Source organism: Ammospiza caudacuta, chromosome 5 (assembly GCF_027887145.1).
Source record: "Ammospiza caudacuta isolate bAmmCau1 chromosome 5, bAmmCau1.pri, whole genome shotgun sequence".
Lineage (NCBI taxonomy): Eukaryota > Metazoa > Chordata > Aves > Passeriformes > Passerellidae > Ammospiza > Ammospiza caudacuta.
In genome coordinates this window covers 77,368,431-77,385,700 of record NC_080597.1, presented here as the reverse complement: position 1 = coordinate 77,385,700, position 17,270 = coordinate 77,368,431, and the positions used below count along the sequence as shown (strand labels likewise).

The window sequence follows — 17,270 nt, the reverse complement described above, 5'->3', positions numbered from 1 at the left end:
GTTTGCCCCTCAGCTTGTTCTCAGCTGCTCATTGATGTGATTGAGGAGTAAAATTGGGTAATCTGATCTTAACCAAGCTGGGCTCAGTGCTTCAGTCAGCTCTCACTGTTTTATGAACAGGTGATTTGTCCTTTAAGCTGATTTTTTTAAGTCTCCATGATTTATAGGAGGCAGTAAAAGCTTTTCTGGCACCTACAAGCCAGAAAAAACTTTATAAAGTTTATCAAGGATCATCATGGTGCCTGTTCACCTCCTGAGAGTTGCATTCCTGCTCTCCCAGCTGGAGCATCCCTGGCACGTGGCAGGGGGAGAATCCTTGCTGGAATCAGCTCCTGTGCAGCTGAGCAAGAGCCTGGGTGGTTTTATGGTTTAACAGCTCTGGGAGTGCAGCAGGGATGGATTCAGGGCTCTATTCCCTTCCAGCCCTGGGAGTGCAGCAGGGATGGATTCAGGGCTGAGTGTTCCCTTCCAGCCCTGGGAGTGCAGCAGGGATGGATTCAGGGCTGAGTGTTCCCTTCCAGCCCTGGGAGTGCAGCAGGGATGGATTCAGGGCTGAGTGTTCCCTTCCAGCTCTGGGAGTGCAGCAGGGATGGATTCAGGGCTCTATTCCCTTCCAGCTCTGGGAGTGCAGCAGGGATGGATTCAGGGCTCTATTCCCTTCCAGCCCTGGGAGTGCAGCAGGGATGGATTCAGGGCTGAGTGTTCCCTTCCAGCTCTGGGAGGTGCAACAGAGATGGATTCAGGGCTGAGTGTTCCCTGCCAGCCCTGGTGCAATTCCTGTTTTCCCTCTCCCACCAGGGTGGTCCTGCATGGCCTCGACTTTGCCTTTCCCAGAGATCCTGAGGCTGAGCTGTGGGGATGTGTAGAAAATTCCCAGCCACAGATTTTGCTCTGTTCTAGAACCCACTTTCCTTGCTGTTTCCAGCTCTGGAGAGCAGCTGGAATACAGCTGGCCATGCTTTGGGCTGTTGCATTTGGGATTGGGATAGCTCAGTACCATTAATTCCTGAATTTAACATTAAAAGTGAAAACACTGAGCCTGTGTGGAAGGGTGGCAAAGAAACATTTCTCACAGTTTCTCCCAAATCCTCCATCCTGGGGCCTACCTGAGCCCTTTCCAAGCTGCCAAGGGCACAAACTGGAAGGTGCCACTGGGTTTTTTTCAGCAGAGGTTTGATTTTTGGGTGTTTCCTGGATGGTGCCAGCAGAACATGGCTCCTGCAGGTGAATGTTCCCCCCGTGCCCCAGGGGTGTGGGGGACAGTACCTGTGGCAGAGCCTGGCCTCGTTAGGGCACTAATTAGCCAAGTGCTCTCTCCTGACAGAGCTGCTGATTGTCTCCCCGTGGATTAAAGACAAACCCTTGAGCGGCTTGAGCCCTGCACTGCCATGGAGCAGTAATTGGTGCAGCTGGAAAGAAGGGGCACTGCTGATGGCAGGGCAGGAAAGCAGCTTTGAACTGTTCCTGCACCACTCCTAAATGCTGAAAACTCTAAACTTGCTGTACGAAAAAAATCTAACCCCCCAAAAAATCCTACATTTAACTTAAAGCCATAAACCAGAATTGTTAATGACACTAAAATTACAAGTGCGTAGTTGATTAAAAGTGTGTAATATCACAAAGTAAAAACTTCAAATTTAGAGTTTTAAAATATAATATATATATTATTTTACATATAATATATATTATTTTAAATATAATACATATTTTAAATATATATAATATATCTAAAACAAAATATAAGTTTTAAAACAAAAACTAATCCTTCTTATTTGTTCTTCATAAGTTTAAATAGTATTTTATAACTAAAAAAAATCCACATTACAAAGTTCAAATAATTATTAAGTTTAAAAAAAGTATAATTTCTTAATTAAATAGTTTAACAATAAAAAACCTCGTACAAAAAATCATTAACCATTTTGTAACTTATTAATAGACTATTATAAATAGAAAGAATATATTATAAATAATATATATTATAAATAAATATATAAATTACTATATATTATATAATTTTATAAATATTTAATATTTATACATATTTATTTATTTTATTTATTTTTAATATTCATATATTATTTATTTAATTATTTAATTAATCAAATTGCTTATATAATGTTATATATTATATAATTTATATATTTTATAATATAAATGTAAAAGTAACAAACATTTAAACCTAAACACAAAACACCATCTCTAACACTTCAATCCAAACCTTGAAAAAAACAAAAACCCACCAAAATGCAACAGCAACTCCCAGAAACCCTGCTGCTACCAGGTTTATTTGAATAAATGACTGGGCAGAGTTGCTGCTCAATATTAATCCTTGGGAGTGAACTCCCTGCCTTTTCCAGCTCCATTCTGGTTTTCCCTCCTTCCCCCAGCCCTGCTCACTCAGCCCTGTTTATTGCAGAGTTCCTGAGGAACAAATGCTTTTCTCTCCTGGGCTATGAACAATGTATTTTTAAAGGAACTGCTCTCTGGAGGAATGATTTCTTCTCCCTTCACCAGGCTCCATCCAGGGAACCTGGAGCATGTCAGGGTTGGGTGTTGGCCCTGCAGTGGAAGGTGGATCATGGACAGGCTGGGAAAAAGGTGCTTTAGGGCATGTTCCATGTGGAAGGTGGAAAAGACAGCTGGAAATGAGTTCATGGACATCATGGACAGCTTGGAGCCCATGGATGCAACATCCAGACTGTGCCCAGAGAGGGGAACAGAGCTGGAGCACAGGGAGAGGGTCTGGAGAACTTCTGAGGGAGCTGGGAAGGGTCTGGAGAACCAGGAGGGGCTGAGGGAGCTGGGAAGGGTCTGGAGAACCAGGAGGGGCTGAGGGAGCTGGGAAGGGTCTGGAGAACCAGGAGGGGCTGAGGGAGCTGGGAAGGGTCTGGAGAACCAGGAGGGGCTGAGGGAGCTGGGAAGGGTCTGGAGAACCAGGAGGGGCTGAGGGAGCTGGGAAGGGCCTGGAGAACCAGGAGGGGCTGAGGGAGCTGGGCAGGGGCTGAGCCTGGAGCAAAGGAGGCTCAGGGGCCCTTGTGGCTCTGCACAGCTCCTGCCAGGAGGGCACAGCCGGGGGGTCGGGCTGTGCTCCAGGGAACAGGGACAGGAGCAGAGGGAACGGCCTCAGGCTGGGCCAGGGCAGCCCCAGGGGGGATTTTGGGAAAATTCCTCCTGGAAAGGGCTGTGCAGCCCTGGCACAGCTGCCCAGGGACCTTTGGAGTCCCCATTCCTGGAGGGATTTCAAAACCCTGTGGATGTGGCACTTGGGGACATGGTTAGTGGTGGCCTTAACAGTGCTGGGGAACTTAAAGGTCTTTTCCAACCAAAATGACTCCATGGTCTATGAAATATTTTACTCTAAAAGCTCTGAAGTGATGCAGGGACCTGCTCCTAAATGCAGTTTTTGAACTCTAAATGTGATTTCCTCTGACGTAAGGAGGGCTCTCTCCTTCCTGCTCTGCTCTGCAGCTGAACCAGCCTTTTCCTGGTGCACCAAGGAGTCCCTGGTACAAAACCAATCTTGTCACAAAACCCTGTGTGAGTTTTTCATTTATTTTGGCAGGACGGGGCTGGAGATGTGTGAGATTTGTGGTTTGCACATTTCAGCGGTCACTGAAGCTCCATCCCCTCACAGCATCTCTGTAAATGATACATCAGCTCATGCCTGAGCTCCTGCCACTGTAGGAACATTGATTATGGGGTTTTAAAATAGGTTATTGTGGGGTTTTTTTTTGTTTTTTTCTTCCATTTCAGGTTGGCTCGTTCTCTTCCTGGTAGTGTTTGAGTTGTGAAGTGTCAATACAATGGCTGTGCCTTGGTGTTGTAATTTTGTATTTGCTGATTGAATTTTGTTTCTTCTCTTCCACCTGCTGCCAAGCTGAGTCCTGGGAGAGGATGGCAAAGTATTGTCCACCTTCCTTGGGCTTTCAGGCCTCTTCCAGCTGATGGCTCCAACAGGATGGAAGTCGAACCCAATAATTCTGCACAACACCCCTCAAAACCACCCGAGATGTGAATTCCTAAACACCTCTCAACCTTTTCTTTGTTCCAGGCACAGCTGAGAGCCTTCATCCCCGAGATGCTGAAGTACTCCACGGGTCGTGGGAAGCCAGGCTGGGGCAAGGAGAGCTGCAAGCCCATCTGGTGGCCCGAGGACATCCCGTGGGCCAACGTCCGCAGCGACGTCCGCACGGAGGAGCAGAAGCAGCGGGTGGGTGTCTCCCTGTCTGCCTCCAAACGGAGCTCAGGGGCTGCAGGATGGGTTTTGGGGGTGCTTTTTGCCTTCAGGGACAGAAGAAAGGGTTTGTGTCATGATCTGAAGGAGGGAAGGGATGCTGGCCTGTTCAGAGCAGCAGGGAGCTTTGTGCTTAAAGGAAGGAGTTGTGGATGTGCAGTGGAGCCAGGGAAAATGAGAGAACTGGGTGAAAAAGTAAAGTTTCTACCAACCTGTCACAAAGATAATCAAAGGAAGCCGTTGTGGTGGGAGGCAGCTGGACCTGTGCAGGCTGGTTCAGGGCTGGCTGGGTGGGGAGGTTGGAAATGGTGCTGTGGCAGCATTTTGGTGCTTTCCCAAATCACTGTGGTTTTTTACTTGGTGTCACAGAATGGTTGGGGTTGCAAAGACCCTTTTAAAGGAGTCTGAGCAGGGACACCTTCACTGGATCAGGAGGCTCTCCAGGGTGATTTCTTGTGGGAAGGAGGGGATGAGCAGAGGAAGATCAAATATTGGGGTTGTTCGCGAATCATTACAAACCACCCAGCAAAGGCCAGTGAGGACACAGTGCAAACCCCAGTGCCGAGCCTGCTTGGAGCCCTTCCCTGGGCTGACTGTCCCCTGTCCCTGCTGCTGGCAGGTGTCCTGGACCCAGGCCCTGCGCACCATCGTCAAGAACTGCTACAAGCAGCACGGGCGCGAGGACCTGCTCTACGCCTTCGAGGACCAGCAGACGCCGCAGACCACGACCACGCACAGCATCGCCCACCTGGTGCCCTCCCAGACCGTGGTGCAAACCTTCAGCAACCCCGACGGCACCGTGTCCCTCATCCAGGTGAGAGCAGACCCTGGCTTCTCCATCCCAGCGCCATTTAAACCACCCCTCTCGGGGGTTTAGCTGCTCAGAGTGACCCTGAGATGTGTCACAAAGTCTCTTTTCAAAGGAGTCAGTGCTCTTCAGTTATCATTCTCAATGTTTTTTATTATTTCTTATCTATAGCATTCTTTCTCTGGCCTGCTGAGGTCTGTCCAGCAGGTCATACAGAGGCACTCTGCCTGCCCTGGGGCAGTGTTACCTTTTTACACTAAAAACTACATGTACATTATTTACCATAACTTCCCAATACCTATCACCTGTGTTAGACAGTGAGCTTCTACTCTAAACCAATCCAAAAGTGCCAACATCACCCAGAAGATGGAGGCTAGGAAGAAGAAGGAAAAAGGGCAGGGCACACCCAAATTCCTCCATCTTGGCACCCCAAGCCCCATTCTAAAAACCTCAAAAATCTATTTTTCACCCTGTGATAAATTCACTATGTCATTCTATGTAGATATTCGTGGCTTGTAAATCCTCATATTAGGTTGGTAATTTTTTTTCCATGGGTCATAATCAAAGGCACAGGGGGGTCTTGGGCTCTGTGCCAAGGTCTCTGAGCCCCCTTTGCAGGTCTCTGAGCCCTCCAGGGCAGCCAGAGGAATTTCCTGGGTTTCAGCACCGCAAGATGGTTTAAGGAAGCTCAGGAGCCAAACTCGTCCTTCAGGAATTTTTTTTTTATCACATCTAACTCCACAACAAAGATCCATCCTCAACCTCTCTCTTCCCAACTCCCACCTTTGGTGTCCAGTGCAAGGATTTCTGTGATGGGGTCAAAAAAATTCAGGGTTTTGACCTGAGTTTAGTGAAACTCCTTAGAACAAATCCAGTCCCTGGTGCCACCACATAACACCTGTGGTGGCAATGGGAGGAGAGGTGGTGGATCTGCCTTCCTTTAATGGTATGAAATGTAGTTTAATCAGCTACATTTCAGGTATTAAATATAACATATAACATATAACATATAACATATAACATATAACATATATAACATATAATATATAATATATAAAAATAACATACAACATATAATATATAATATATAATATATATTATTATATAACATACATAATATCTATTATATATCTATCTATATGTATCTATATATCTGTATGTATTTCTCTCTCTATATATATAATATGTCTATATCTATATATTTATAAATACATGTCTTTATATAGATCAGGTATATCTGTGCCCCAAATCTTCATCTGACACCTGAAGTGTATTATATTTATTACAAACACCAAATACATATATATATATATATATCTCAATATATCTATATCTATATATCTATATATATCTATATATATCTATATATGTATCTCTATATATCTCTATATCTATCTATCTATCTATCTATCTATCTATCTATCTATCTATATATATCTAGATCAGGTATTTCTGTGCCCCAGGTCTTCATCTGCCACCTGAAGTGTATTACATTTATTACAAACAGCAAATGCATATTTGTCCTCATGGAATAAGGATTCCTCTCACACTGTTCTTAGCTCAGTGCTGCTCCTGTTTTCCCTGTGTTCCCTGTGTGGGAAGGCTGATTCTGGCAGCTCAGGAAGTAAAATAAAATAGGTTTTCTCTTGAAGCTTCCCACAAACTCCTTGTGGGAGTGAGATTTGAATCTCAGTTTCCCTGTGCCTCCACACCACCACTGGTGGTGGTTCCTAACCAGGCACTTTGTCCCTCTCGAGCATCACGTTTTTAGTGAAGTCTTAGACATACTTTTGTCAGACATAATGCAGATAAAAACTGGGTGTATGAGTAGGGTTTTTTTCCCAGATGAAGCTTTTCAGTGGCTGTCAGAGTTTTCTGTTCCCCACCAAGGCCCAGCAGACTTGCCAGGCTGGTTCTCTTTGCTCACCTGTCCATACAATCTCCCTTTGACTGGGGTTCTTTCAGCTGCTGGACACCTGAGATCCCCTCGACTTCCTGGCATTTATATTTAATTCTGCTCAGAGACAAAGCTGCCCATCTCCCTGCCTTTGTCCTTTCCCAGCTGTTAAATGGGGAAAAGATCATTTCCAAAGGGGTATTGAGGAGGAGCTCGTGTTTGCTAGGGTGCCTGGTGATGAGCCCCAGGGAATGGGGAGCAATGAGGGTGTGCAGGGAATTCTGAGCCAGTGCAGGGTGGATGGGAGAAGGGAGCTGGCTCCACCATGCTCCACAGCTGCTCTTCCTGAGGCTGGCAGACTGCTGGGGCCTTCATGGACGCAGGGACAGCACAAGGGATGTGCAAAACTTGCTTCCAGTCTGGATTAATGACTTGGTTCCATGGGTTAGCATGGCTCCAGCTTGGGATTTCCTCCCCCTTGGGGACAGCTCTGTGTTTTGTGTGAGCTCTGCAGTTACAATTAGTCACAGGATCAGGGATTTTGAGGGGGTTGGAATGGCCCTTAAAGAACCTGTCACTGCCATGGCGGGGACACCTTGCACCATCCCAGGCTGTGATGGTGCTCACAGGGGTCTTAGGGTGAGGGAAGAGACGAGGATCTGACTCCATGTTTAGAAGGCTGATTGATTATTTTATGGTATATATTATATTAAAACTATACTAAAAGAATAGAAGAAAGGATTTCATCAGAAGGCTAGCTAAGAATAGAAAAGGAAAGAATTAATACAAAAGCTTGTGTCTCAAATAGAGTCTGAGCCAGCTGACTGTGATTGGCCATTAATTAGAAACAACCACATGAGACCAATCCCAGATTCACCTGTTGCATTCCACAGCAGCAGATAATCATTGTTTACATTTTGTTCCTGAGGCCTCTCAGCTTCTCAAGAGGAAAAATCTTAAAGAAAGGATTTTTTAGCAAATGTGTCTGTGACACCAGGCTGCTCCAAGCCTTGTCCAGCCTGGCCTTGGACACTCCCAGGGATGGGACAGCCACAAGCTCCCTGCACCACACTGACAGTAAATTCCTTTATTGTTTCAATCTGACAGCATGTGAGACCCCTTTTCTGAGAGCTGTGGGCAGTTCCTGCACTAACAGATGCACTGTTTTGTCCCCCACAGGTTGGCACGGGGGCCACGGTGGCCACGCTGGCCGACGCCTCCGAGCTGCCCACCACGGTCACCGTGGCACAGGTCAATTATTCTGCGGTGGCTGACGGAGAGGTGAGAGCTGCTCCTGCTGGGGCACTGCCTGGGCTTCCAGAAACATCTCTGGGGGCACAGCAAACACCAGCAAACACCAGCCTGGCACATAAGGGCTGGCACACAACAGGAAATGGGGCTTGATGCAGAAAGGGATGAAGTGCTGTTGTGGCTCAGGACTCTGTAAACACAATTATTTATATTTATATCTATATTTATATCCACAAATAATTTACATTTACATTTACAAAATATATTAATATTTATATTTAATGATATAGAATATATTATATATATTATATAGATAGAAAATAAAAATTATATATATTATATATACAATATCATATAATATATATAATGTTATATATATAATTGTGTATATATAATTTCAGCTCAGGACTGCAAAGGCAATTATATATATAATATATAATATAATGTATAATTTATAAAATATTATATATATAAATTATATAGTATATTTATATATAATTGTATATAAAATTATATATATTATATTATATTATATTATATTATATTATATTATATTATATTATATTATATTATATTATATTATATTATATTATATTATATTATATTTTTTGTGTTTGCATAGTCCTGAACCAAAATTGTACATATAAACAATTATGTATATACTTATATATAATACAATATGATATAATATCTATATAATTATATAAAATATAATATTATGTGTATAATTATATATATATTATATATATAATTGTGTTTGCAGAATCCTGAGCCAAAATAACAATTCAGTACTTTCTGTATAAAAAATATAAAAGGTATTATAAATATAAATTATATTATAAATATAATTTATAAATATAATATAAATTATATTTTATACATATATGAATGTATATGATTCCACAATTATCATGGGAGCCCTTAGGTCTGAATTTTATTGGCTTTTTTTTATATATACCTCCTATAAATTATTTTTTTAGGGTTTTTTTGGCATTTCCATGTTTAATCTGAGCACTCAAACTCGCAAACATTTATTTTCCCCTTTTTAAAAAATCAAATCATACATTAAAAAATAGAGTTCTTTCTCTGGGTTTAAGAAACATTCCCTTAAAATTACAGAGATTCTTTTTTTCCCCTTTTGGCTTCAAAGCCCACCTTTAAATGAGGCTGTGGGTCCCTTTGTGTCCCTTTGTGTCCCCGTGCTGTGCCCAGCTGGGCTGTCACTGCGAGAGGTGGCAGCACAGAACAGCTTTGCTGGCCACAAACCCTGTTCCCATCCCAGCCCCGACTGGAACAGCCTGGAGTGACCTTGAAGCACTTTGCAGCTGCTTTGGGGTTTTCAGAGTCCCAAAGAGCTGCAGGAAATCTTTCAAAGGCACCAATAAGGCTGAGTGGGGCTCCCTGTCCTGGAGCTGGATGGGTTTAATTTCATTTTACACCCTTTTAGCTGTACAGTCTCAGCAGCTCAACCTTGGTGGAGACAGTCCCAGCTTCTTTTTATTCTTTCCTTACCCTATCCCTGTTCTGGAACTCCTTGGGCACCTTTGTAGGGCATCACTGGGATCTCCTCACCCACAATTTCAGGCTCTCCCTCCCTCCCTCCCTGTCCATCCTTTGCTGGGATTACCCTTTGCCCAAAGGCAGCAAAATTTCCTCATGCAAAATTTTACCTTGAGCCTTGAGTCACCTCTGCTTTTATGGGTTTTTTAACCATCTCCATCCCAAACAATTGAGGTTTTTTCCTCACCCCCTACAGCATTTTTAATTTTGTTTCAGAAGTTGGGGAGTGTCCTAAAATGTTTATGGGGGTGGGAGGTGAAGGGAGATCTCCACCTTGCAAAGCAGCCAGTAGGATTTGTCAGCAGATCCTCTGCTTGTTTGGACCAAAATATGATTTGAGTTCTCATCCTGGTGGATTTTGTGGCTATATAATCATTATCTCACCAGCTGAGAAGCTCCACATGAAAATATGGGGGAAAATGAGCAGCTGGGTGAACTTCAGGTAATAGGAAAATTATCAATGGGAATGTCTAGAGCTGGGGAATTTTAAATAACTGGGATAAATGAACATTTCCAGCCACCATCATCTTTTATTAAGCAATATGGCTCAATCCCATCTGAGATCACGGGTGCTGCCCAGATAAATCCTGGATGGGAACGTGGACCAATCCCCAAAAAGTACAAATAGAAACAGGGAGGAAAACAGCTCATTTCCCTGAGGGATGTGATCTGTGCTGGGACTCCAGCACTGCAGAAACACAGAATTCCAGAGCAGCTGGGGTTGGAAGGGACCTTTGGGGATCATCCCAAGGCAGGGTCACCCAGAGCAGGTGACACAGGGACACGTCCAGGTGGCTTTGGGATGTCTCCAGACAGAAACTCCACAGCTTCCCTGGGCAGCTGCTCCAGAGCTCTGCCACTCTCCATGGAAGGAAGGAATGAAGCAAGTTCTTCTTCATGGTGAGGTGGAACTTGTGTTTTAATTGATGGCCATTAATCACAGTTAATTAATGAACAGCCCAGACTGGCAGGCAGTGATCCAGGTACAACAACACCATTGCCCTGTTTTGTTGAGGATTTGGCTGGACAAGAGAGATTTGGAAGGGCTGGGAACACAAACCCTGAGGGAGCCCTGAGGGAGCTGGGGGTGCTCAGCCTGCAGGAAAGGAGACTCAGGGTGCCCCCAGCACTCTCACAGCTCCTGAAAGGTGCCTGTGCCCAGCTGCCCCTGGGCTCTGTCTGCAGCAGCACTGGCACACCCAGGGCACACAGCCTGAGCTGGGCCGAGGGAAATCCAGCTTGGAGAGCAGCAAAAAGCTTTTCCAGCAAGGGGGAGAAAGTTCTGCAATGGCTGCCCGGGGAGGGGGTGCAGTCACCACCCCTGGGTGTGTTTAACCAGCCTGGAGGTGGCACTGGGTGCCAGGGGCTGGGCTGGACTCTTGAAGGTCTCTCCCAACCCAGTCATTCTGTGAATTCTGTGATTTCTGGTTTTTTTGAGGACCTTTCTGGATCTTTATGCACTGTGAGCCTCATGGCTGATGCAGGGCTGCAGTGTCCAGCCCCATCCCAGCCTCCCTCCCTTTCCCCGCTCTCAGAGCTGGACACCGCAGGACTCTGTATACACCAATCCATTTATCCTTTTTGGGAATCAGCCACCCCTGGAGGGGTTCTCCTGATCCCACAGGCTGTGCTGTGTCCCTGCAGGTGGAGCAGAACTGGGCCACGCTGCAGGGAGGGGAGATGACCATCCAGACGACGCAGGCCTCGGAGGCCACGCAGGCGGTGGCATCGCTAGCCGAGGCGGCGGTGGCGGCGTCGCAGGAGATGCAGCAGGGAGCCACTGTCACCATGGCACTCAACAGGTACCTGGGCAGGGCACAGCTGCCTCAGCCTCAGCCTGGCACCTCCTGCCTGTGTTTCCTTCTGATGGGACAGAGTTCACCTGTTCAGTCCTGAGAGAGGCTTTTCCTCAGTGGATTCATTTGGCGGGTGGTGCGTGCAGGACAGCTCCTGATTCCTGCTCTGGTCAGAATCAGAATTTCCTCCACTGCCCCCTGGTTTTGGGGTTTTTTCCCCCAATCTTACTGCAGTAGAAGCTGAGGGAGCTGCAGTGGTTATTAGGGTGTTTGGCTGCACTCAGGTTAGCAAGATCTGAGGTGTAGCTCCACAGGTCCATCCAGCAGGATGAAATATCTTTGCTCAGCTCTGCTGAGCTGCTTAAACTCATCCTGCTGTTCCTAAAACCTGGAAATGGCTGTGGCCATTTCCCATTTATCCCATTTCCCATATCCCATTCCTGAGGGATAGGAAATCACAGTACAGCAGTGAAGGAGGTTTCCCACTGCTGAGGTGTGGAAAAGAATTTCCCTCATCCAAACCAGGATCCTGGTTAGAGGCTGTTGGCTGAGCAGCCAGGGGATGGGACAGGGCACCAGACCACACTGCTGGTAGCTGGAATAAAGCCCCAGGACCTTGTTCCATCCAGAAATTGCTGAAGGAATCACTTGGATCCCAGCTCCCAAATCTCTGTTGGAACTGAATTCCAAGCACACCTAGAACTGTTTCTGCTCTTTATGATGCAGATTTGAGTCCTTCAGATATTTCTTGTCTGCTACACGAGGTTGCTCAAATAGGCTTTTTAACTAATATTTCCCTGTAAAATTCTCTTTTAAAACCAAACGATCTTTTCAGGACACTGGACTTACAGGAAAAAGCCTCATCTCCCCAAATCCAACTTGCAGGATTTTATCCTGCACATTTCCAGGATTCCAGATTTCCCTACATTTATTTTTTTTAGAAGTGGGAAGGCTGGGCATGGGGTTACACCTGATGCCAGGTTTGCTGAGATGCCCTGCAGGGAAAATGCCTTCCCAGAGCTCCTGAAGAAGGATGTGCCAAGGGGAGGAGGGAAGCCAGGCAAGATTTTCTTCATCATGTGAAGAAATTTAACAGCACTCTGCTGGAAAATAATGCTCACTAAAAAGAATTATTGAGCCACTTGGCTGGGGAGAAGCTGAAGCCTGAGCTGGTGATGCTGGTGAGGTGAAGGGGCAGAACCAGGGAGAGCTCTGAGATCTGCAGAGCCCCAGGATGTGCCAGTGCCAAAGTCTGATACCTGAATGCAGAGGCAGGAAGGAGCCACATGGAACTGTCCCAAAGTTTTATCCAAGTCCCAGGAGAAAGGGAGAACACAGGGCTGTTCTAAAAGACCTGAAAAAATCCACCTGAGGCAGCTCCTTCCCATCCCTTCCTGCTGCAGTGCTGATTTCCTGCCGTGCATCATTTCCCCCAGGCCAGATAGGAATCCCTGTGCTCTGGGCTGCTCTCCTGGCGTGTGTTTGCTGGTTAAATGGAGGTTTATTTTATTTCCTTTGTTCCTCTGCTGTTCCTAACCCTTGCCTCCCCCTGCAGTGAAGCCGCTGCCCACGCCGTAGCCACGCTGGCCGAGGCCACCCTTCAGGGAGGGGGACAGATTGTCCTGTCTGGGGAAACTGCAGCAGCAGTGGGAGCGCTCACAGGAGTCCAGGATGCCAATGGTAAGGCCTCTGCAAAGGGTTTGGTTTGGCTTTTTTTATTTGGGCTCTTAAAAATAGTCTTTTCCTCTCTTTTTACTGAAATAGCACGGTTTGGGTGGTAAAATACTCCTCCTCACTCAGGGGGTCACTGACCAGTTGTGAGTTTTAACCTCAGGGTGGAATGGGAGCATTAACTCCTTCTTTGCTGCCATGGTGCTGGTGGCTCTGCTCTTTCCCTCCTTTGCCAGCTGGCTCTACATCCTTAGGGTTTTTTTGGGAAAACTGCTCTGTGATGTGTGTCTGTGCCCAGCACGGGAAGGACCAGCCTTGATCAATTAACACAATTAGTTGGTGCCATAATAAACTCATCTGCAGAACTCTTAAACCAACATTTTATTACTTATTTCCTGCCCTTCTCAAGGCTTTTTTTCTGTACCTGATGGCTGTTCCTGAGTCAGCCTCAGGTTGTTTTCCTCCTGCTTCATTTTCCATCTTCCCACCACAGTCGATCTCTTGATTCCAGGGATTCTCTGTAGCATTTCTCACCTGTTCTATGCCTTCTGCCAAGTCTGATGACTTTTGCAGCTCTTTAAACTAGAAATAAAACTGTAAATCTATAAAATCCAGTTCAAGAGATGAGTGGAATATGAAAATGTGCCTCGTTGGGGGTCATCCACTGCCTCAGTTGTCCTGTGCTTCTGCCTGACCCTGAAGGTGTTTAAGGAGCACCTGGATGTGGCACTGAATGCCTTGGTGTTGGGTCATAGGTTGGATTCAGTGATCCCAGGGTTTTTTTCCAGCCTGACTCTGGGATAATTTCCAAGCTCAGACTGGTTGTTATGGAATTACCCAAGAAACCCACTGGTTGTTTGGGTTAGGTGGAAGGAGGTGTGTCAAAATCAGCCGGAAAAGGGCGCAAAGGGTGAAGTTGTAAAGAAACCTCACCTCGAGGGTGAGGCTGTTTGGACAGGAATAGTCAAAGAGGGGCCAAGCACGTGTGGCTGGGTGACAGAACTGTCACTCTGCATGAAAGCAGAAAGCTGCTCAGGTGAGAGCTGCCTTCCATCAGGATCCTCATCCAGCCAGGAGCTCAGTCTGTGTGAAACATCGATGCTCGGTTTGCAGCAGAGGAGGGGAGAGGAGCTTCACTCGGAGCTGGTTTGGTTCCCTTGCTGTGGAGTCAGCCAGCCTGAAGAGGGAGCAGAAATGAAGGGAAATCCCTGTCCCCGGAGCTGGGAGTGCATCTGGCACCGAGGGAAGAGCAGGATTGTGTTTATTGTGCCGGCAGCCTGGCGTGAGGGCGATAAGTGCTGTGTGTTTATCAGAGGCAGGATCTGACCCTGGATGCTCAAAAGCAGCAACTAATCAGATTTGGAAAAGCAGATCCGCACCCCTGGCTCCTTCTGCTCTGCTTCCAAAATGCTTTCACAGTCTGGATTCCTCTGGATGCTTCCCCTCTAACTCCCTTTCTTTTCTCCACACCCTCCCTGAGTCACTCCACCTCACTCTCCCAGCACTGACATCATTTCAATACAGGCTGGGCTATTTTTTTTTTCCTTTTTTTTCTCCTTTTTTTTTTCCTAGCAGCCGAGTTGGAAATCAGATGGGATTTAGAGTGCATTAAGAGGAGAGGCTGCAGCATTTTCCTGTGAGCACAAGCTCGCCCACAGCCCCTCGCCTGCTCTCCGCTCTCCTTCGATTTGCTCTAATCTCCGGTGGTATTAAGGGGAAGGGCTTTGGAGTCCTTGGAAGCTCCATGCTGCTGCCTCCTTACGTAACCAGCTAATAGATCTCCCTCAGGGATGGAGGAGATGCTGGTATCCATTGCTGCTGTCTCTGTCTGGGGAGGCAGAGCAGATGGATTCACTGCTGGCAGGGTTTATCTCCGTAGCCGGGGTGGGAGTGGCAGCATCCTCCTGCATGGACACCATTTGATGGATGCAGCAGGGAAAATCCACTCTGTGCCCTTCTGTCCAGAGGAGGTGGAATTGGGAGTGATTTGGGGGAAAATGCCACAGCCAGAGTGGTCCTAACCAGCAAATTTCCCCTTTGCTGTTGCTTGCAAGGTCCTAATTTGCTGTTATTTGCAATAAATGCTTCTCTCTGGGAACGCTCTGACCCTTCTGCAGGACTTTTCTGAGTTGAAAACCTATCTGGAAGGATAGCATAGAAATTTATCTCCATCTTATTGATATGGCAAAGGAGATAGTTTGACACTTCCCCATCCCTGGGAGTGTCCAAGGTCGGGTTGGGCAGGTTTGGAACAACCTGGGATAGTGGAAGGTGTCCCCATGGCAGGAACACTATGATCTTTAACTCACTTCCAACCCAAACCATTCCGTGATTTCTGTGAAAATTTCTGGAGGTCAGGCAAGGTGTTTCATTAGCCATTTAGTGTAATTCCTCTCTTTTTAAAATTTTTTTTTTTTCATTTCTCTCTCACTATGGCATTTTTCCCATCCCTTCTCTGAAATTATCTGAATAATAATAACAATACAAGACAACCAGGATGGCTAAAAAAAAGGAAACCTGTGAATATTCCTGGAAATGTTGGACTCGAGGGCTGGATATCTTGCAGGGAGCCCAGGAATGTGGCTGCACTGAGAAAGGGCTGTGGATAATCTTGTGATCTGTTCCATTCCCAGCTGAAGGAAACAAGATCTCCTGCTCCCATGCAGTGTCAAGCCAGCTAAGTGCATTAAGGTTTTCCTGCTCCTCAGGAGCATCTGCTCCAAGTGGGGATGCAGGAACCGGCGACCTCACACTTGGAGCCTCAGATGGTTTTGTTCCCAAGTGGTTGGTATTGAACAGAGGGGTATGGAGAGCAAGAGGAGGGGAGTGTGGCAGCACCAGGCCCTGAAAATGCTGGGAAATGCTCTGCTGAGAGCAACCCTGTGCCCTGGAGCTGCTTTTGGAGGAGAGGAGCTGGGGAGGTGCCTGCTGGAGCAGCCTCACCCGCAGCCCTTTGTTTGCCATTGATCGTGGGGCCCTGGGAGCTGCCAGGGCTTCCCGGCTGATGCTGAAATATTGATGAGGCTGCAGGCGGGGCCGTGCCCGCAGGGCTGTGCCCGGGAGGGCAGGGCTGTGCCCGGGAGGGGCAGGGCAGCTCCTGCCCAGCCAGGCTCCAGCAGCACCAACCGGGGCTGCTGTGTGAGGTGAGGGGAGTGGAACGCTCCAGCTCCTGCTGGGATTCAAACCAGCTGGGATAGAAGAAGAAGCTGTGGAGGAGGATGTGGGATCAAGCCATAACCAGGGAATTAATCTCACAGACCAGAGCCTGGCCCAGGCGGAGATCCAGTGGATCCTGCTTGTTCCCTCTGGCTGCTCTTTTCCTGTCCCCAAAGCAGATTTTCCTGCTGGATCTCCTCCCCGTGCTGCTGGAGATGCACAAAGGGGACACTGAGAGGAGCCCACCCTAAATCCTGCCCTTCTCCATCCCAAAAATCCAACCCTGCTCCCCACACAAGCAGAGGGAGCCGTGTCCAGGCTGGGCTGAGCCAGGATCTGTGAGCAGCATTAGGGTCTGACGTGGGCAGGGGGATTAGAGAGCTCCTGCTTTCACAAGCCCAGGAAGGAGGCATCAGTGCTGTTGGCTTTTGGCTTCTTTTTCCTGCTTCTCTCAAGGCTGGGATTGAGGCTCCTGAGATGATATTTTGTGTTCAGATTTAGGTGTTTATTATTTCTTACTTATATTACAAGTGGTGAGTTCTACAGCATCCTACTAACAAGCTACAAAATGGCCAATATCTTTTTATACAAGGTCTTTTAAGGCTAAATTAACCAATTAAGAAGTGATACCTGAATTATTTTTACTTTTAACTTAATAACTAATTGCTCAAAGTCAGCAATGTGGGCTTCTTTTGTCTAATTACAAAATACTACTTAAACTTATGAAGAAGGTGAAGAAGATAAACTAGCCACTGCCCTAAAACTTCTGTTTTGCCCTATATATATTGTTATATTTTAAAACTTTAAACTCTAAGTTTTTACTCTGTGATATGACAGACTTCTAATCAAACTCCACACCAGTAATCTCAGTGCTATCAATCAATCATGGAAGTTTTC

General features: G+C 46.5%; 1 protein-coding gene across 1 annotated transcript in view; it reads left to right on the top strand.

The window, feature by feature from the left end:
• NRF1 (nuclear respiratory factor 1) overlaps window positions 1-17,270 on the top strand; it is a 44,227-nt gene that overhangs the window by 8,671 nt on the left and 18,286 nt on the right. Inside the window, exons 5-9 of the mRNA XM_058805626.1 lie at window positions 4,052-4,210; window positions 4,854-5,048; window positions 8,119-8,220; window positions 11,395-11,552; window positions 13,102-13,226. Of these exons, the coding sequence (XP_058661609.1) occupies window positions 4,052-4,210; window positions 4,854-5,048; window positions 8,119-8,220; window positions 11,395-11,552; window positions 13,102-13,226 (739 nt within the window). The remainder of the gene's footprint in view (window positions 1-4,051; window positions 4,211-4,853; window positions 5,049-8,118; window positions 8,221-11,394; window positions 11,553-13,101; window positions 13,227-17,270) is intronic.